Source organism: Scophthalmus maximus, chromosome 20 (genome assembly GCF_022379125.1).
Source record: "Scophthalmus maximus strain ysfricsl-2021 chromosome 20, ASM2237912v1, whole genome shotgun sequence".
In the NCBI taxonomy this organism is placed as follows: domain Eukaryota; kingdom Metazoa; phylum Chordata; class Actinopteri; order Pleuronectiformes; family Scophthalmidae; genus Scophthalmus; species Scophthalmus maximus.
In genome coordinates, this window is record NC_061534.1 from 7,116,974 (window position 1) to 7,137,473 (window position 20,500).

A 20,500-nucleotide genomic window follows, 5' to 3' on the forward strand; every position below is an offset into this window, starting at 1 on the left:
AAAGAAAGAAAATTAAGGTCTACTACAGTCCATTATTTTAGCATTAGTGCTGACAGTGCCCGTTTGTGTTTACAGTATTTATAATGCTTTTCTGTTTCACTGCAGAATCAAAGAATCGACTCTGCACCACACAGAAGCTTGTGATGAACTGTATTTTAATGCATCGTTACTTCTAATTTCACAGTCTGTGGTGAAAACCTTGCAGAATTTTGTCGTCGTGTTAAATAAAAGAACATGATTCTCGAGGGGACAGTTACTTGGAAGTGTGATAAATCTGGCAAAAGCTCCCCGGAACAGACAGAAGCCAACAGAAAAACTAGAAAATTACACGTACAAAGTAAAATAACACATCACACAGTTCAATCCACAAGCTCATGTAAGCCTTGCTTGTACAATGAAGATATTCAGAATTTCAGATTCAACTCTGGACGACTTGGAGCACAACGGGAAAAAAATGTGACAAAACTACAAAAACTTGCTTTGAAAAGAGAAATATAAAGTGCAGGACACATTCAGTTGCAGCGAGCTTCCTACTGCATACAAGCATAATGTAAAAGTCTCTTGGTGGAGAGCGCAGCCCTTTTTATTCCTCACCGTCATACTCAAGCTTTTTAAATCACCTACTCAGGTGTAGATCCTTGAATTGAGATTTTAAACCACACACACACAGTCTGCACAGAGCGACTTTAGGATGCTACATAGAAGACAGCAAGCCGCTGAAGACATTACAAGTAAGTTTTACGTTTTTGTATGTAACTTAACCGGAGGGGAAAAAAATAAATACACAAAGTACATACACACCCTGGAAACATTTTATGATTTTGGCATGATTTGTACTTTTATCACTTGTACTAAAGGTTGAACGAAATTGCATCTGTCTCTGTAGAAATTTGACAATTAGAAGATGTGAAAACACCTGATACAAATTCCACGGGAGCATTATTCAACTGATGAATAATCAAACTACGTGACAAATTTAGTGTCCGCTTTACACCTTACATTACCATGCCTCCTGCACCGGATTGTAGCTGGATTTGGATAATTTATCTCCACTTGGAACTAAAACTGTCACACACATCCTCATTAAATTGGACTGATAATGTTCCTGTCACTGTCTGTATTTATGTGCTGAATGCTTTGCCACACAATAAAGGTTGGTTTTATTATTATCAAACATAATCTTGTACACATTTAAACAGAGCAGGACAAGAAGAGCCACTGAAGTGCACAACAATCCCTTTTGAGAATACACTGTACTGTTTATTGTTGTGCTCTGTGGAAACTCAAATTATTAGCTAGTGATACTGTTTTATGACTCATTTGTAGGTGTTATATGCGTTCATAAATGTTTTCTGCAGTTCAACACTAGATGAAATCTGAATGCCACATATGCATGTTAACGGCAGATGTAAAGGAGGTTCAAGCTGACACACTTTAATTGCTTCTTAAGCCTCTTCAGACAACACTAGGAGTATTCTTTTAAGAAAACCATAAACAGTAAAACCAATCTTATCCTGCCTTTCATGATATCCATAAACTAAGCTAACACGTGCTCTGAACTTCGTGCGCCTACTGATCAGCAGTGTTCAAAGCGAGCGACGTAAGGCCACATTGTTATTGACAAACTCCCATTCAACATTTGTTAAAGCAATGTTGTAAAGATAACCTATCAATTTGATTTAACACTCGAGCTCTTGCTTCACTTTGAGCAACAAGTCTGGCTGCTCTCCGTAGCTTTCTGGCAAAAAAAAATAAAAATGAAGGAACTGCAAGAATCAGGTGAAAACAAATACATATGACAAAAGCTAAGAAAAAAGTTAAAGGTGCCAAAATGTTAAGTTTTCTCTACTGATAGTAATTTCCTGCAGGGAGAAGGTGGCAGTCACTTGTCGCGACTTCTGCTAACCCTCTGAGCTTCTATCTCAGGACAGTCTGGACTCTACTCTTGGTGAGTAAAGAAATTACGTTTGCTGTTGTCAGCTTTAACAGTTGTTAATGCTGGCGTCAGCTATGCAGCAATGGCAAACACTTACACATAGCTCCTTTGAAAACATTTGCACAAAAAGTTACGATCTTAAAAGTTTTGTTTTGTTCGGACAACTGTGAGTCACGGAACGGACAACTGACACTCACACGTACCGCATTTTTAATCCTCTCTCGACAGTGAGCCAGAGAGATTGTGTGCAACTCCTTAACATGCGAATCAGTTTGTGGACCTGAAAGAGCGAAAGGCCTGAAGTGTGAATTTAACCCACTAAAAGAAGAGCTTTCAATCCAACCTTTCACTGGCTTGTCATTCTGGCCATGTCAAGGCCTGAGAAAACACAAATCCAGGAGACCACAATCTGTATATATTACAGATTCAGACATTATATACATTCAAACTGCTCTTTGCAGATTAGCATGAAAGCCAGCAAGTTCAGCTGTAGTGAACCAAATTAAAAATGGAAGGAGGTGGCTTATGTAACAGATCTAAAAGACATGACGCCCGGTCTTTACCAAATGGTCGTCTAGTCTTGACATAATTAAATGGGGATGTAGTAAAAAAAACAAGACTCGGACAAAGCCTAGTAGATGGCTGGACCATATGTGGTCGATGTTGGAAACTGAGGACATAGCTGAAAACAGTTGAGGAACCGGAATACATCAATTAGCATGTTCATGGTGTTATCACTTGCATTCTGCCTTGTGTCAGCTGCTTTCAGCTCTTTATCTTGTAGGTCGGCTCAATCAGACATTGAACAGACTTTGTACAAGGGAGAAAACCTGTGTAATATTCGGTTTAACTGATTTGGTTTGGTTTGACAGCAGCTCGCTCTCACACAGAAAACACCCTGCATATGCAGAGGTGTGCCTCTCACTCACGTGACAATACTGGGGACTCTCTAAGGATTGATCTGCCAGCCGACCAATATATATATTCTATAACCGTTTTTTAGACAGACTTTTGAAAATGTCTGCAAAAATTGGGCCATTTGCTTTCACAGATAATGAACAGAGCAGGAGATTGACCCGAGTCAGGTTCACACCGACAGGAACATTTCCAGAACATTCCGCGGCATCTGGGTAGAACATGAACCATGCAGGACAAGACGATAATTTGTTTTTTTTTGTTAACAGTCATTAACATGGCCACTGTGAATTCTCCAGAGATTTTCCAGCTGTAGTCTCACATGGGCTCACTTGGACAGTCTCCGGAAACTTGACTAGGGTGCTGGCCGGAAAAGATCCAGAGAATGTTCGGAGCCACATTTGCATCCTCACATACAGCCCCTCCGGAAGAGATAAGGGAAACTGTCCGGACTTCAGTGCACGTCTCAAAGCAGCTTATCACTCACTCACGGACAATTGGGGATAAAGCGTCAGACTGTGGTCGAGCAGCCAATATGTAATGGCACAATGCATACATTTAGCTGGCAAAAGACACTGCAGGAACCAACCGCCAGAAGCCAGTAATTGTACGTACAGAAACACTGAGAAACTTTTTCTTCTCTTGATTATTCCTGCTCTGTATTGCCATTTTACGAGCCAGACCTGCTGTCGAAAGAGACTTATAACTCAGGATGTTCCTAGATCGGGAGACGATGGAGATGGAAGCAAAGCATGGGGCCAATCCTACATTCACTAGGAGGTCTCCATCATGCGTATGTCCTCTGTTTCTGTGGCGTCGTCCTTTGTCCACCTCACTGTGCTAGTCCACAGCCCAGCCTCTATACAACGTTTCAGTGGGTACTCTGCCACCTGGTGGAGGGAGAAAAAGGCAAATGGTAAATAACCAATCAGAGGTGAGATTTGCCATGCAAATATCAAAATTCAAAAATAGGTAAAAAAAATTATAATAAACTAAGCTACAGAGAGAGTCTGGGGGATTAACCTGCTGCTGCCCAGTTAGAGGATCATAACGGTTACGTAACTTCTCTCTTGACTCTCCAACATTTCAAATCTAAGCTGACACTGAAAAATAAAACGCTCTCTGCTCTGATTTTACCATCTGTGAGAACACAACCTTGTGCACAACACAACATTAGCAGATAAACAGCTGCTAATGTTCACATTCTCCACCAATCACTCCTCAGGGTTTGACCGCAAGTTTAGGCTGAGGTGAAGAGAGAGAGAGACGCTACGAGAGGAAAACAGCAGAACTCCATAAGCAGGAGCAGAACCAGCTTCAAGCTCGATCGCATTCCTCTGTGGAAGAAGGGGAGGATGTTTTTTTCTTCTTTTCTCTGAGTAGATATTTGGCAGCTCTTCAAGCGTTGGGGCCAAGAGAAAGGGGGAGGCCTCATTCTCGCTCCAGCTTACAAAAGCCCTTCACACTACTAAGACATCTCTGAATATTGAAATACTTGCACATCACATACTTGCTTTTAATTTGTGTGAGACATACTACTAAAACTTTAAATATATAAAAGTATATCCAAGAAGAATACAGCAAAAACAACCAAAGTTTGGTATACATAGATATATGCAGAGGTGTGGCCTTTGTAATTACCTGTTGGAACACAGTTCCTAAACTTATCCAAACAATAAGGCACAATGCATACACACAGCATAGAGGCATATTTACATGTCATACCTGCATGTAGAGCAGGCCCCGTTAATCTTAATACAATTGCAAATACAAGTCTCTAGTTCTCCATGTCCTAGTTTGTAGGTAATGTCAACTTTTGGCAGTTGCTGCGGCCACAAGTGGCAACATGTGCAGTGTTTTACTCATTGCTGGAATCCCCTGCTGAATTGTGAAAAAAACAATGGGGCTCAAAGTTGCCAGTCCACAGCTGTGTGGGGTAACTGCAGTAGCTTATGGAACAGAGGGGAACACTTACTGGGGGTAAAGAGTCCAAAGAGTCTTTGGGGTCAAGTCTGCAGTTTGTTCCAGTATTCTGTTGTTCAGCGTTGACTGCATATTCTCTAACCCTTCGTTTGAAGGCCTCAAGCTCTGTATGGAAGACTTCTAAGTAAACATCTTGTCCTTCCTGTACAAAAAGACAACATTTGGAAAACAAGGAAAGAAAAACAATATCCATCTGAAGGAATACAAGGGAAACATTTTTTGTCAGGCATGCTGCCTTCCAGTTTCCATACCAAGATGTGTGCAGCTTACTTTGGCTTTGTGGAAGAACTGTCTGAAGCAGCCTCTGGGATCCTGCTGAGAGTTCAAAGCCATCTCCAGGATGAACTGCATGACTACAGCTTGGTGCGCCACCTGCTCCATCAGTGCTTCTTTCTGCAGAACCGATACACAAACGACTGATGACAGAACTCCGGAGTGACCCTACAGGTCAGCCATTCACAGCACTTTGTTCAAGCACTCAAAGTTTTAAGTCATCTGTGGGGAATCTAGACTACCAGCACCTTCTGTGTGACACTGACTTAACTTAAACTCAGGTTCAAATGAACATTAATGAAGGTTCTAATGGTCAGTTTTTGAGTTGAAATTGTGTTTATGATGCGTTTATTAAATTGTCTGATCATTTTGCAGGGCATTGACTCTGATGCTGTTAAAAGCAATTTTCAAACTGACTTAAATCAAATCAATGATTGACACGCCTCTCCATGATATCAGTGCATTACCCCTTCTTGCTGTAGTTTCATGCACCACAGAATTAAGTAATTGCCCGTTTCTTCACAAATGAGCTGAGGCATGTCTGCAAGGAATCGCTGACTGTCGTCCCATCTCCTCAACATACCTGAAAATTGTAAACAAAGCATATATTAGTTTGTTTCATGAAAACGTGTCCTTCTGCATGATTTGCATGTGTGATTACGGTTGAAAACTGTTGAATTTACTAATGATAGTGTTAAAACACTTTATTGTCCTGAAAACTAAACATGATCTCTTTCAGTGAAGCTGGAGGAGAAATCCTGTCTTAACCTGTAACAATCATCAAGCCACAAGTTGCACAGCCAAAGGACAACATATAATTTAACCTCTGATTTAGTGTATAACTTACCAAAATGTCGGAGCTCTTTCTCATACTTTTGCAGAAATGTAATGCACTTGTCCTGATCCATTTCAACAGGCTGATTTTGGACATTAATGATACTCTGTAAGAGTGAGACAGTATTAGTGTTACTACAGATGTAGTGGAATTAGTGAAAATGTTAAGCAAAACACACAACTGTCCTCTTAAAATCTTCTAACGATGACAGGAATCCCGTTACCTTGTCAAAAACATCCCAACTTCCGACAGCCCCGAGCACGGGACTGCGATTTGGTTCCCGACCTCCCAGAATGCTCTCCTTGCGCCGCCACTCCTCCTCGATGTGCGTGAGCTCCGTGGGGCAGGCCATTGTCCGAGCACGCTCCTGCTCCAGGGACTCGGAGCTGTGGACCCCCAGGGAACACAGCTGGTCCTGCGCCTCGGCCAGTCTCCAGCTGGAGACGATGGAGGCCTTCACGCAGCGCTGCTGGCTCTGGCACAGCGACGCCATTGCGCAGTCGCAGAGGTGTGACGACGGCGGCTGCTTGTGAGGTGAGCGGAGGGGAAAAAGAGATTGGGACATGAGAGAAAAGGAACATACCATCAGTGACTTGAGCGTGCTGAAGCATGAACAAATCTATTTATTTATTGACTATCCTCTGGGTGAAGTGAGCAGCACAGGCCACATACTGCAGCTGAATGAAACTAAATGAAGGCCCCATTGGCCTTTAAGCCTTCATCACCATAACCATGATGCATTTGGTAACAGGGTGGGGCAAGGAGGGCTAAAAATAAAAAATGAATCTCGTCCATGGCTCACCCAAACATCCAAATGCCTAATTTAGTCCCCAATGACGATCACGCACGCACACACACGCACGCACACACACACACACACACACACACACAGCTGTCAGTGTCAGAGAATGTGTAGGACCTGCGGGAATAGGAAAATGCGAGCTGCTGCTTCAAGTCCCGTTTTGACCGCTGATCTCACCAACCGTCCCACACATGGAGGGTCTCATCCTGACGCTGGTTCTAGCAGTGTCCTCCTGACAAGATGGTGACATTGCGAGTTGCCGTTCAAGCACCTCCAAGCTGTGTACCTTTCAGCACAACCCCCCCCCCCCTCACCCCACCGAACAGGCTCAAGCTAGCTAGAAGAAAAAAAACCGTTAACTCGCCTCTGTAACTCCACCAACAAGCCACCAACCACCGCTGTGAGTCAGTTTACCTGCTGGCGAGGAGGAAGACCGCCACCGCGGACCCTGGTTGCCGAAGCGGAGTCACCGCTGCACTCGTCACCGGGGTGAACCGACGCTCCGCTGCCCCGCCACTCCATCGCCGCCTCAGCGACTAGCCGTTAGCTTCGCCGCTAGCAGATGCTAGCTGCGTTTTGGGCACTGGGGGGTCACAAACACGAGTCGACTTCTGCGATCGACTCTCAGCCACGGTTATAAATTGAAGGTCAACGGAAGCGACTGCGGTGATAAGATGCTCCGCCGGGGGCCAGAGGCCTGGGGCAGCTCCAGTAAATGACCACGTTAGCTACAGCAACAACATCCACACACGCTAGCTGCTCAGAGCAGCTCGCTCCGCTCAGCTGCTTGTTTTTAGTAACTGAGTGACACGCAGAGCACGTGGTAAACAACTTTGACCACGTGACTCTGTTTCAAGTTTCCCCCAATGGTTTGTTCACATGGGTACATTATACGACTTAATATTATTATAAGACCTTATAATATTGGTGATGATGATATAGATAATAGTGTTAATAATATATTTATATATTTATTACATATAATAATATACAATATATAATATATTTATTCTCCATGTGCAACTATTGCTACTGGTCTGTATATAGTATTTATATACCCTTTTCAATTTTATGTAATTATTCTGTTATATTTTGTACATACTAACCCTTTTTGTAAATTTCTTTATATATTCCTACGTCCACTTTGCTGCTGTAATGCCCAATTTTCTACATTGTGGGACGAATAAAGGTATATCTTATCTTATCTTAATGTATCCATAGATTATTTTTTTTAAAAGCTGAATATTAAATTCTATGAACTTCCTGTACGTTTAAGGGACATGGAGATAGGTAGCATCGGATGCAAAAAATATCGAAAAATTCACAGTAGAATTAAAAGATTAACTGCTGAAAAAAAAGAATTATATGGGTTTGTAAATAGATAAATATAAATCATAACAAATTAATTATAAGAGCAAGATCACATAAAGTCTTGATCATCACCATCACAGCTGTTGTTAACTGCATCATGACTTAATACCTGTAACATTCACGATGGTCCCACTTCAACAAAAGACAAGTAGGAACATTCACTCTTAGGGGAGGGGACCTGAAATGTCAACTTAAATTTCACTCTATAAATACATAAATAAAATAATAGTCAAAGTGCTCTCAATGCAAATAAAAATAACTCTTGTATTTAACAGTAAATTAATTATTTTAGTAAACTCAAGTAAAAAAGAAGAAGATCCACTTCACTTCCTGTGTCCAATACAAACTGCCACCGAAAAAGACAGATTGAAAGTAGAAGGTAGTGAGACCAGTAGGGGGCGGTAGTGCGCTATAAACTTGTATGACAGCCTTCTCTGAAAAACAAGTAGTAGATGAAGAACTATCATAGTTCTTTTAGCCCTATTTTGGGCTTTACAGGCGGCTTCATCTGCAGTTTGTACCGTTTCTGATACAGAAAATCAACATTCAATGACTGACGTTAGAGTTACGACATTATTCGGCTGTTGTGCTCTGTAATTTATGGTGATTTTGGTACAGAGTGAGGGCAAGTGATGCCTGAGAGATCCTACGGAGGGGGAATTTTATCCCCCATCAACTCTGTCCACTGAACCACACAAAAACTAACTATGTTGGCAGTAATTTACCTGAGAGACGCCAGCAGGAAGAAAGTAGCGCACGGTGAGTGCTTTCCCATCGATAATATAACGCAACAGGAGTGTAATTAAATATTTGTCGCTTGTTGACACACACCCAAATAAAAAACACATCGACTGTGTATTGGAAAAGGGACATGGACAACCTAGCATTGAGGTGTTTGTATTGCTAGCTTAAAAAATTTGCCACGATAATCAATGCTAGCTCGTGTTCTACTGGCTAACCTACAAAAACACCATTGTGAGGTTTAATTGGCTGTAAGAGCAACTAAACAAGTTCGACATTAACACTCAGTCTTGTATCGGGACCGTACGCTTTATCTGACTGGGCCGGGGCAAGCTAAAGCTTGCCAACATGAGAGTATGAAGCCAAGCACTAAGGAAGTAGGATGTGTTCCTTTTTAATCCACTAGGTGGCGATAGAAGGCAATGGGAAAAAAAAAGACTTGTCTGCAGGTGCACTTTCTCTCTTCCTCCAGCCCATAACCGGTACATTTGCCCGGGCAGCGGTGGAATGGATGCCAAATCCCTCCTCTAGAGCCCGCAGACATTCAGACAGGGAGAAACAACCAGACTTGAGGCTTAAAAAAAAAAAAGACATCCTCAGCCTGAAATCCAGTCTCGTAGCCAGCTGGCATCTTGCCCTTTCTCAGGCTGCTGTTCCCACAGCTCTCTGTCTGTGTGTCTATGAAGGAATCATGTCATCAGCTAAAGCTGTTTCACAATCATGAGTTGTTGAACAGTTTTTTTGACTATTGACAATTAGCTAAGTGCAAAGTGCACGATTGGATACCCCCTTTCTTTTCAGCCATTCAGAAGAGGTTGTTTTCTGCCTTTTAAAAATCATATATCATTGTAAACAGAATATCTTTGGTTTAACAGACTGTTTATTGACTGAAAAATGATTTGTGGATGCAGCTCTACACGAATATATTGCAAATGAAAAGTAATGGTGATGGTAATATATTTGAGAATATGTGTCTGAGACCTCCTATATACAGCACTGTGTTGTACTGTGTGCCCTCTCTTACAGAGTGACAGCAGCACACCATCCTGCAGAGAGAAATGAACCGTGATACTCCAGAGGCACTGGGTTTGTAATACAGTTGTCGTCTGCCCCCCCCCCCCCCCCCCCCCCACACACACACAGACTTCACACTTAAGTTGTGATGCAGAATACTTGAGGGTTGATTAATTTGATGATGGGTATACATTCTCCAAAGGAATGAAATAAACATGACCTCAAATGTCACTTAGGCCTGTTAACACATAGCTGATATACAGTGGTTATGAGGCATGTGTGTTCACACACAGCTGGCGACCTGCCCTGACAGATTTTGCCAGTGGTTTGCTGTGCTGAAACTGCTACCTGACAATGTTGAATCACCCCCTCCTTTGGACTCTCGTTTATCATGTCTTCATTTCGCACTTAGAAAATTACATTTATTATGAAAATAATGTCAGATCTTTTGATCAATGAAACTTTAAATACATCTCACTTATAAATGTGTTGCCTCTGTACAGTTACTAACTTTGTTTACACATTTTGTTAGTTCGCTGTTCACAAGGAGCTCAGGAGGTTTACAATGATATCTGCAACATCATCTTTCTCCACTGTAGAGCCTGTAGGTATGTGTCTGTCCACATACCTACCTACCTGGCATTGAAAACGAGCTGTAATGCATTAGTTCTGAAGAAGTAATTAACATACAAAAACTGCTTTAATATCTAATCAAACTCTGCAAGTGCTGGTATGTTCCTCATTTTTCAGCTGGGATGATAGCAACTGTTAAATGTTTTTTTCCAGCACCTACAACAAAACAGAAAATGAGGGAAGAAGCACTTGTAGAGGAATGTTGTGGCATCTTTCCAGTGCAGTCGAGCCACTTGCACAATGTCCGCCAAGTCACACTGATGCTTTTCTGGTAGCTGCAGTGACACCAAACGCCACATTTAAACACTTAATCTTTGTGTTTCCTTTATTTTGGCAGCTGCCTGGCAACAGGCTGCTAGACCTGCCCGTGGATTTAATCTCTGTCTAATTTTTACTGAAATTTAAGCCAGACTTATATTACTTTATAAAGAGTGCAAGACAAGAATAGTGTCTGATTACTTTAAAATCCACTTAGCGAAAAACAAAGTATTTCTCTTCTCATATTTCAAATTCTCTTGCGTCAGAGAATAACGGCGAACCTTCACCTTTCCAGAGTTGAGTGAGTGCATGTACTGTATGTGTGTCCATGTATTTGTATGTGGTGATGGGGTTATTATGTTGTAATGAATGGGGAGCCCCCAGCTCTGTCATTCATCCACCATTCAAGTTTATAAAGAAACTACTTGCTGCACATTCCTCTTCTCTCCTCTTCTCACTGCCTCTCCTCACACAAACAGCAAAGCTGAAGTGAAGTGGGGTTGTGCTGTTTGTGTTTGTGTGAGACCCTGTGCACGTACGCATGTTCGTTAGTGGGATGAATGGGCTGGAGTGGGATTTATAACAACAGAGAACCACAGAGAGCAGAAAAGGCAACTTTGTCATTCAGATGTTTGAAATCAAAGGATTTTTTTTACAGTGGACTATAGATGCGTCTTCGCACAGTTGCTACAAATCCGGTCTACACTGTTGTCGACCATTTTCAATTGCATGCTGTAATGTGGCTGTCAAAGCTGTGACATCATGGTGAGATACTGAGGTGTGGGTTAACATGAAAAGCCTGCTACAATTGAGCATCTTTTACAAGAATAAAAGCACCTTCTAAGTAACTGAAAAATAGATTTTCCTATTTATCAGAAATTATTTAAAACCACTGCTCATCTAGAAGATAGGAAAAATATGAAATTACTATATACTTTGAAAACGACTGACACTTATATAAAGCGAAAAGACTGGTATGGTACAAATGACATATCCTAAAATAAAAACACAGAGCAAAAGAGGAAATGATTCAGTTTCTTGTTTTACCAAGGGGATTTTTTTTTCTTTGTTGTGATGTTAAAATGAGAAAGTCCAGAGAAACAAAATTCTCAGGCAGGTAAAGTTCATGTTTAAGAGACATTATTAAAGGGATTAAAAGTGTCAGGCCTGGAGAGATGCAGTAAAAAAAAATTTTTTAAAGAGAGGCCAACGTAGAGAGAGGGAGAGGCCTTTTGGTCTGCTTTCCCAGGCTGTGCATCAGGAAGGCTGTATATTTTACACCATGACCACCGCATGGCCCTTTCCTGGGGAAATCCGAGACAAAATCGAGAGAGGCTGCTGCAGGGAGGGAGAGGAGAACAGGAAAACTAGCCCTGGGAAGGAGGGAGGGAGGGAGGTATAGGGGGGCAGGTACGCTGGAGCCCACACAGCAAGAGCGACGGAGAAAGAAGCTGAAGCTTTTGGGAAGGCTCAGTGGAACACACGCACAGCCAGATAGCCACAAAACGTGAAACACACATGCATGTACACATCTCCTGTTTCCAAGCCCTTTTACCCACTGTGGACCCCCCCCCCCCAAAAAAGTCTTCTCTTGGGTATTTTGGCTGCAGATTCAGCTGGAATGCAGAGATAATGCCCCGTTCTTCTACTATCCAACCAGCCTCAGCTGTTAATCCGATGTTACGGCTGCTCTGTTGTGCCTGTTAAAGAAATAATATTTGACGTTATGGCTGCTCAGCTATGCCTGTTTTAACAAACAGTATTTCCAGTATATCACATTACCTATAAGCTAAGATTTAGGTTGGATGCAAAACAAGGCATTTCAAGACGGCTTGGCAACAACTTTTACATTTTATTTTATTAACATCACCCGTTTTAGGAGCAATCGCAAATCAACATTGTGGTTTGCAGAGTTATTTGTACCAAAATTGTATTTACGTGGCAAGGTAAAGCCCATTATTGAGTTGATAAACACTGTTAATTGTGCTAATGGGAAAAAATAAATGTCATTGTAGGCTTCAGTTGAAATTAAAATTGAGGCCCCACTTATGCCATAGCCTCTAAGCAGTTTTTTAATAGATCATGGACTCATGATTTTGCTCTTTTGAATCTTACATACCGCATGTTTCAATGTCTCAAATCAGTGAGTCATCCCTTAGTATTTACTTTAAAATCCCAAAGATGAGCACCAAAGACTCAAAAAGCAAACTACCAAACAGACCAAGAAGCTTGATTCCTTGACAGGTTGACAGAGCTCAAAGGTCAAAGTGAAACCCCACCTCATCTATGCGTGTGTGTGATATTTTTTTTCCCCCGCAGGTCTTGACCCTGCCGTCCTGAGAGACCAACTCTTCGAACTATGGAACCGGAAAGAGCTGCAGACGGTCAGAGTCACTTTCACAGCATGTTCCATGCAATATTGAGTTTTTGTGTTTAAAAATTAAGTGGACGGAGTCTTTGTGTCTCCACAAGAAACACTTGCACAGACGAAGAGAGAGAGAGAGAGACCGACATGTTTAAATGAATGTGTGTGTGTGTGTGTGTGTGTGTGTGTGTGTGTGTGTGTGTGTGTGTGTGTGTGTGTGTGTGTGTGTGTGTGTGTGTGTGTGTGTGTGTGTGTGTGTGTGTGTGTGTGTGTGTGTGTGTGTGTGTGTGTGTGTGTGTGTGTGTGTGTGTGTGTGTGTGTGTGTGTGTGTGTGTGTTAATGAGGAAACCAGAGTGTCTGTCAGTAGGAAGGAAGGAATTTGTGTTGCACTGAATGAACTTGAGATCTGTGTGAGGAGGATATTGAGTGGATGACATCTGTTTTGCAAATTAAGACACGGCGCAAAGCCTTCTCACACAGATATTATTTTCTCATGTAGGAAATATGCATTGCCAGAGTTTGCATTCTCAAGTTGAAACACAAAGTGTGTCATAAGTCCGTGTCTGCGGGGCCCAGAGAGGGACGTCAGCAATGTTTCTATTGCTGTTGTTCCAGCTAGTCTAAAAATTCACTTTCCAATTACCTCATTTCAGCAACCACTGTGACTCTGCCGCAGATGAAGAGATTTACTAGAAAAAAAGAGGAACACATAATATTTATTGCACATTTCTACAGCTGGGTCTTCGTGGAATACTCCGTTGTATCCTGACTGCTAACACCAAAACAAACAAATACAATTTTTCGGAAATTTCAAAAGGACTACCACAATTTGAGCTCAAGTTATTCATAAAAAAGAAGAAAAAAAACTGTGTTTTGGACACAAATGTTGAAAGAGTCTCTCCATATTCCTGTAACATGATCCATAGATCCAGATATTTTTCTGGAAATACTGTGTGGCTGTAATATGAATGATGCACATACAGTACATTAGGGTTCACATTCCACCTGAGGAGACAAGATTAAAAAGAAAAACCTGTGATGCTTTATGCATTCATCTTTTTCTCTCTGACTTTAAAGTTTACCACCCCATCTCTCTCTACATTCCCAACAGCTAAATTTCGTAGCCATTCAGGGATTTTCCAAGCTCTCTGAGCCTCTGGAGGCCTTGCTAACAATCCTGGAGAGCTGTCCGGGCAAACAGAAGGGTCGGAGCCACACCCTCGGCCATCATATCCTATTGGAATTCCAGACGTGGATGAAGGAACATCCTCAGGTAGACGAGAGCATCAAAGAAACCACAGAAATTTGTGTAGCCTTTAATGTGACTTCACAGAACTCAGACTTAAACCATGGACACACACACACACACACACACACACACACACACACACACACACACACACACACACACACACACACACTAACACTATTTGTTTTATAATTCAGTATACAGTATTTCTCTTTTTTTATTTTGAGATGCAATTTGTAGTTTTTTTTCTGTTCCACATGTTGTTTTGTCTCTCCACCAGTTGACACTGAGTTCACTGTCAGAGCAGCAAGCACTCGAGCTCCAGCATCGTGCTCTACGTTTACTAACGGACACGCAGGCCAGCTTCGTCGAGAGCCTCATCAACATCTACCACCTCGGCTCCCTGGACCCAGCCCTACTCAGACTGCACATTGTGAAGTTGCAGGCCCTCAAATGCTACAAAGAGGTCAATGGCTTTTTCAATATTTATCATTCTTTTTTTACGGCAGAAAGATTTCAGACTAAAATGTGAGAAGTCAAATTAATGCTGACACAAGGTTTTTTATAGTCATACTGAATTTCTCTGTTTTCCACAGGCAGCCGTGCTGTGCGTTAAGCTTAAGTTACAGAAGGAAGTGAATATGGAGGAGGTGAGAAAAATGTTTTCAGCAGATATGCATGTGTGACACTTGTGCGTGTTGATTTATAAGTGGTAAATGTATGAGCACACTTAAGATGTATTGGATCTGAAAATGTCCTGTTTTAAATCTCAAACTCAAGTTTCCAAACTGTCTTTTTCAATTTTCCTCTGCAGATGTGCGTGCCACTAATCTTGCAGGATAAGATGTCCTTGGCCGAGTCCTTTGTCGCAGGTCACAAAGATCTAGAACAGCGACTTGTCACATTGCTCGACTCCTGGTGCCACCCTTACTTCAATGTAGAACAGATAAGCGTGTATGGAGCATGTGTGAATGTATGGGAACGTATACTGTACATGTTGGCATCAGTGGGCCAGTGTGCCAATCTGCATGTTTGTGTGTGTTTTCACAGGCGGTTCCCTCGTCTCTCCCTGTCCAAACACAGCATGGGCCAGATCCAGCCTAAACTGCTCGCCAAACACATCTTACGACTCGTGGAGAAATTCAACATTGACCATGGTGTGCGACCCGTCATGAGTGTTGGCTTTCATCAACTGTGTGTGTGTCTGGCAGAAATGATTGTGATCTTGTGTTTTTGACATAGGACTTTATCCCAATGCTCTTCACAAGAGGAGACTGGACTCTTTACGTTTCCTCATGTACAAAAGGTTTGTGGAGGTAAGTAATGCAGCACGCTCTCACATTTCATTAATCATCATAATATATACTAGTTAGATAGTTAGTGTCCAAATTCAGAGCTTTCAGGCTTTCTTGACATCTATATATTTTATTTGTTGTTGACCATTTTCAACAATTGTACAGGGCAAGTTACTGAATTCCAGCTTTTCCCATAAGCTTTCTTCACTCTTCACCAAACTCCAAGACCATTTTGTGAACATGTCAGCTTTACTTCCTTCACTTGAAAGAAAATGCAAATTAACACTTAACTGTAAATGAACAAGAGTTTCGTAGTCCCTGGTTGTAGATAGGACAAGCTGGGACTTGGCCTTTTGTGAATTAGTTTGATGTGTGTATACGAAGAAAGACAACTTTTTCATGAGATCTTTCTCAAGGTGCAGACGAGCCAATCTGGCTCATGTATACATCTATAGCCCATGGCCTTGTTTCTCAAGTTATTTGACCTAAAAATTACACAATTAAAATCAAATTAGGTGTAGAATATTTGTTCAGTTGCTTTAGTGTGCTATTAGCACAAAGTAATATCAGTTATTTGTTATTATATATATATATATATATATATATATATATATATATATATATATATATTAGTTATTAGTTGAGAATAATACTGCAAATAGTGTTGCTATTAACACAATAACATTGTCTTGTGAAGGACCCAATTATGCCTCAGAAACATTAATTCAAAATGTCATGGTTTTTCTTATTATTCTCATCGTTGCCTTCAAACGCTGACAAAACATTGGTGTCAGTGGACGAACATGTGGAGCAGGGAATGAAGGAAGGAGACTGATTCAATCTAAACTATGAGAAAAGACTCAGTATTGTCTAATTTCAATTCAGCAACATCACACTATCATAATCAATCGCAAAGAAAAAATACCTGTCTGTTTCCCCAATTTTACCCTTTTTTAAAATAAAATTTCATTCTATTTTCCTTCCAGAAAAGCATGACAGAGGACAACTGGATTGACCATGTACAGGTAATAGTGCATATAGATGTGTCTTGACGTGACAATGTGTGGATAAACTGCACTTTATGTACATGAAGTATATATATATCCATTAGTTTTAACATGCACTGTGTGCATGTGTGTTGTGTGTTTTATCTATGAATAGTGTGTAGTGGCAGATGACCATGAGCTGCAGATTAAATTGGTGGAGATGTTGCTGCAGTACTGCAGTATTCAGAAAGCCGCTCAGTGGTCACTGAGGTACAACATCCCCAGAAATCGACTTCCCATCGGGGTATGGGAAACACAGCAGAGTCTACCGCCAGATCTACAGTAAGTTAGCCAAAATCAACATTTCCTATAATAGAGCTTGTGGTATATGTACAAGCTGTACGTCTTCACATAAAGAGGAACAGTTGAAGCCTTAAGAGTTTTATCCCTGAAATGCTGAGCCAAAATGTTTTGTTTCTCTTTCTCAAACATTGTGTTGTTAAATTACTGATATGTACCTTTAAACCCAAAGCTGCTGAATATTCTCTTATTAATATCATTTTATACCAAATTCTGTGTTATCATTATTTTCATTGATCATGTGGGATACAATATTAGACTTAATGTGGGTTTAAGCTGTTGCCAGGATTTTGAATGACTTTGATGACCCTTTGGATTTTCTATCGATACTTGTGAGATATAAAAGCCAAATATCCTACATTTCATTGAGACACCATACTGATTTATATTGCTAAACGTGTGAGTCGTTCCAACATGGTCAGCTTTTATTCGTTTATTTTTAAGCACTTTCTGTCTCTAATGAAGCAATGTATCCACTCTCGTTTTGCATTCACATGTTTTTATCCTTCTTTTAATGTGCACACTCACAATAACACGCATTTCTTGCTCCCTGCTCAGACAGATATGTCCGAGTGATTCAGCACAAGCTGAGGAGTGGATACCGTCTCAGCCTCACTGTCAGAGGTTCTACCAGGTGCCACTCACCAAAGACAAGGTTCACTTTGTGGACACGGTAGAAGCTCTCCAGAGATGTCGACACATTGTGCTGAAGGTAAAGAAAGGAAAACACCAGCAAAAAAAGAGGAAATTCTTGCCCCATTAGTTTAAATCTATCATGTGATAGTCTCATTAATGGATGTAGAGCCACTTGGGGTAACTTAAGTGGTTATGGTTCCTGTTTTGATACAATATTTGTTGCTGACTTGTCCCGTCTTTATCCTCAGGACGGTGGTGTAGTAGGAGTTGACATGGAGTGGCAGCCCTCATTTGGCTGCATCTTAACTCAGAGAGTGGCCCTGATACAGCTTGCAGTGTATGACCAGGTTTTCTTGTTGGACCTCTGTGAAAACGGATTCTGTCAACACCCAGATACTGTTAGTTTCATCAGAAGCTTGTTCTCCAAAAGAAATGTCCTGAAACTTGGTAAGCAACAGTCATGATAAACGTTAAATTCAATTCATTTCAGGCCTTTGTGTTTATGCTTCTGTCGCTCACATTTCTCCTTTTGTTTTCAATGTAGGTTATGGTATGACCGGGGATCTCAAGTGTCTTTTGGCCACATGGCACCAGTTTTTGGAGGAGCCACTGAAGATGGAGGGGGTGCTTGATCTTCTCAGGATACACCAGAAGGTAATGTCATCTTGCCATTCAAAGGCTGAATTTAATTTAGAAGCCTTTGGAATTACAGCTACATTAGAAACTACTCAATTAGATCATTGTCTCTCTGTTAGAAGTGTAGTGTTTCATAAAATGCAAGTTCTAATTTACAGTGGTGCTCTAATACAATACAAAAAAATTATGTTTGACAATAACCTTACATTTCTAATTTAGAAATTTTATAAGATGTTTGTTTAGAATTTATCAATAAGTTTAACCTACATATGTTTGTAAATATGTAAAAAAAAATATGAACAAAACTATTGTGACTTAAACAAGTCTGTTTTTTTTTAACAAAAAACTCAATACAACTTAATAGATCCCAAAGGTAATTTGATTTAGGGCGAGTAGAAAAACAAAACAGGATACAAACCTAAACAATAACATGATAATGCTATAAGCAATAAGCTGTTTAGTTGCTTTGAAATTAAAGTGCAATTGATTTACAAATACAAAAAATATCAAAGGTCCTTATTAATATAAAAACTTATTAAAAAGTCCATATGGCAGATAGGCATCTAGGATTTTTTTTCATGTGCCAAGCTCTAGATGCAGCTTAGAATTGGTACTTATGCCTGGCAACAACTGAGTAGGCTCAGCTCGACAAGCATCAGTGTTTGTTTACAGCTTGACACTGTCAATGTCAATCAGGATACTGTGCAGTCGTTACAGTGAACACTGTTCTTTGCTATTTTTGGATGCTAGCCCTGGTGCGTACTGCTGTGGCCCAGTAGTTTGCCTGAGATGTGTGTAGCTGAACTCATCAGTCTCTGAGGGGGATAGGAATGTGGAAATGGCAACAAGGGCCAGTAACCAATAAGGTTTCTTCACCATCTGCTGGAGTCGGCTGCATGTTGCAGGACGGGAGGAATGCAAGACATATTTTGCAAAATCACAAGGAATGTCCGGTTGAAACAGGATGTCATGGCAGGACACGAAAAGGGAGGGACAGTTAAGAAGTTATCGGATGTAAGAGCATGTAAATTAATAAAATCATGAAAATGGAAGAAAATGCCATGATTGCATCGAGGTGAAATAATGGAGGATAATTGTCATTCCTCATGTAGATCCAGAGTGGTAAAGTCAACAGGACTCATAATGGCCCTAAAGACGTGCTGGTTGGAGAAGACTCTGCGGAGAAAGGCCTCAGTCTAATGATTAGACAGGTCCTGGGACGGCCCCTGGACAAGACGGAGCAGATGTCCAACTGGGAAAAACGTCCACTGCGCATCAGCCAAATTAGATATGCAGGTAAATTATCACATATGTACCCGACACACAATGAAAGATAGACAGATGGTCAGTTCTTTTCACAATGGAATATCACAGAATACTTTAGGAACCACAAACCACTAAACACCCTCCTCCTTCTCTATTTTTCTCTCGTGTCTTAACCTGCTTCTAGTGGCAGACGCCTACTGTTTGCTGGACGTGTACTCCATCCTCTCAAGTAACCCAGCACACTTCGGACTGCCAGCGGACCTGAGCAGTGTCTCCTCGAGCCAGTCGGGGAAGAGTGGAGACAAGATGCGGAAGGGGAAACAGGCCAAGGAGAAGAAATGGAACCTTGGCAAAGAGGTCAGGGGTCAAATGCCATTTCTTCATTGCCATTGATGTTATTGACAGAGATCATTTATTTTTATGTGGTTGCTTTTAACACCAAATGCTTTGAAGTGTACGATGTGAAGATAGATAAACGAAAAACATATGGTTCCTATAAGGTCCAAACACAGAACATAATATGTAGCTCAGGAAAACTGTCTTTCTTCCCACTGTCTTCCTACCTTTTCTAGGTAGGTGTCAGATAGACAGATATTTTTAAAGACGAGTTAATATCAGGAGAGGGAAAATTTAGAAGTCAGAATCCTTTACGACTTGTTTTTGACCTGACCTTGGCCTTTTATATTTGACTCTGAATAAGCTGAATAATGTTTTTTGTTGTTGTTCATTATAAATATATCTGTCCAAACATGTTGTTTTTAATAAACAAGTAACCTACTTAAATAACATGCAGGAAACTTTAGGAGGACGTTAGCTTCAGAATGGTAGTGTTAATTAAAGGTACTTATGTGCAAACTAAAACGTTTATGAGACTTTGTGAATTTTAGTCCTTTTCACAGGCTGCAATCATGAATTAGAACCATTCCTTTTTGTGCTAATATATTTA

At 41.0% G+C, this 20,500-nt stretch overlaps 2 protein-coding genes across 7 annotated transcripts in view; one reads left to right on the forward strand and one right to left on the reverse strand.

Moving 5' to 3' along the window:
- Window positions 1-138: 138 nt before the first annotated feature.
- On the reverse strand, window positions 139-7,547 carry cdc37l1 (cell division cycle 37-like 1). Of its 2 annotated transcripts, none has more exons than XM_035609188.2 (7): window positions 7,159-7,547; window positions 6,166-6,468; window positions 5,955-6,048; window positions 5,575-5,690; window positions 5,105-5,227; window positions 4,827-4,976; window positions 139-3,741 (listed from the first exon to the last, which is right to left on the reverse strand). In XM_035609188.2, the coding sequence occupies exons 1-7, from the start codon at window positions 7,264-7,266 to the stop codon at window positions 3,625-3,627; spliced, it is 1,011 nt and encodes a 336-aa protein (XP_035465081.2). In that variant the 5' UTR covers window positions 7,267-7,547; the 3' UTR covers window positions 139-3,624. The 2 variants fall into 2 exon arrangements, with proteins under 2 accessions (XP_035465081.2, XP_035465082.2); XM_035609189.2 differs by having other exon boundaries at window positions 6,166-6,465; window positions 7,159-7,546.
- A 1,037-nt stretch (window positions 7,548-8,584) lies between these two features.
- exd3 (exonuclease 3'-5' domain containing 3) overlaps window positions 8,585-20,500 on the forward strand; it is a 35,694-nt gene continuing 23,778 nt past the window's right edge. Inside the window, exons 1-16 of one of the 5 annotated variants that reach the window (XR_004785015.2) lie at window positions 8,585-8,874; window positions 9,883-9,942; window positions 13,081-13,145; window positions 14,238-14,399; window positions 14,656-14,841; window positions 14,972-15,025; window positions 15,190-15,329; window positions 15,426-15,532; window positions 15,618-15,691; window positions 16,657-16,695; window positions 16,832-16,998; window positions 17,575-17,728; window positions 17,901-18,099; window positions 18,197-18,306; window positions 19,401-19,584; window positions 19,739-19,911. Coding sequence is in view for 3 of the 5 variants with exons in the window: in XM_035608327.2 (XP_035464220.2) it covers window positions 9,915-9,942; window positions 13,081-13,145; window positions 14,238-14,399; window positions 14,656-14,841; window positions 14,972-15,025; window positions 15,190-15,329; window positions 15,426-15,532; window positions 15,618-15,691; window positions 16,657-16,695; window positions 16,832-16,998; window positions 17,575-17,728; window positions 17,901-18,099; window positions 18,197-18,306; window positions 19,401-19,584; window positions 19,739-19,911 (1,842 nt within the window). In the remaining 2 variants the exon portion in view is untranslated. Of the gene's footprint in view, window positions 8,875-9,882; window positions 9,943-13,080; window positions 13,146-14,237; window positions 14,400-14,655; window positions 14,842-14,971; window positions 15,026-15,110; window positions 15,113-15,189; window positions 15,330-15,425; window positions 15,533-15,617; window positions 15,692-16,656; window positions 16,696-16,831; window positions 16,999-17,574; window positions 17,729-17,900; window positions 18,100-18,196; window positions 18,307-19,400; window positions 19,585-19,738; window positions 19,912-20,500 lie in introns of all 5 variants that reach the window. The other 4 variants (XR_004785014.2, XM_035608327.2, XM_035608329.2 and 1 more) reach the window with 4 other exon arrangements.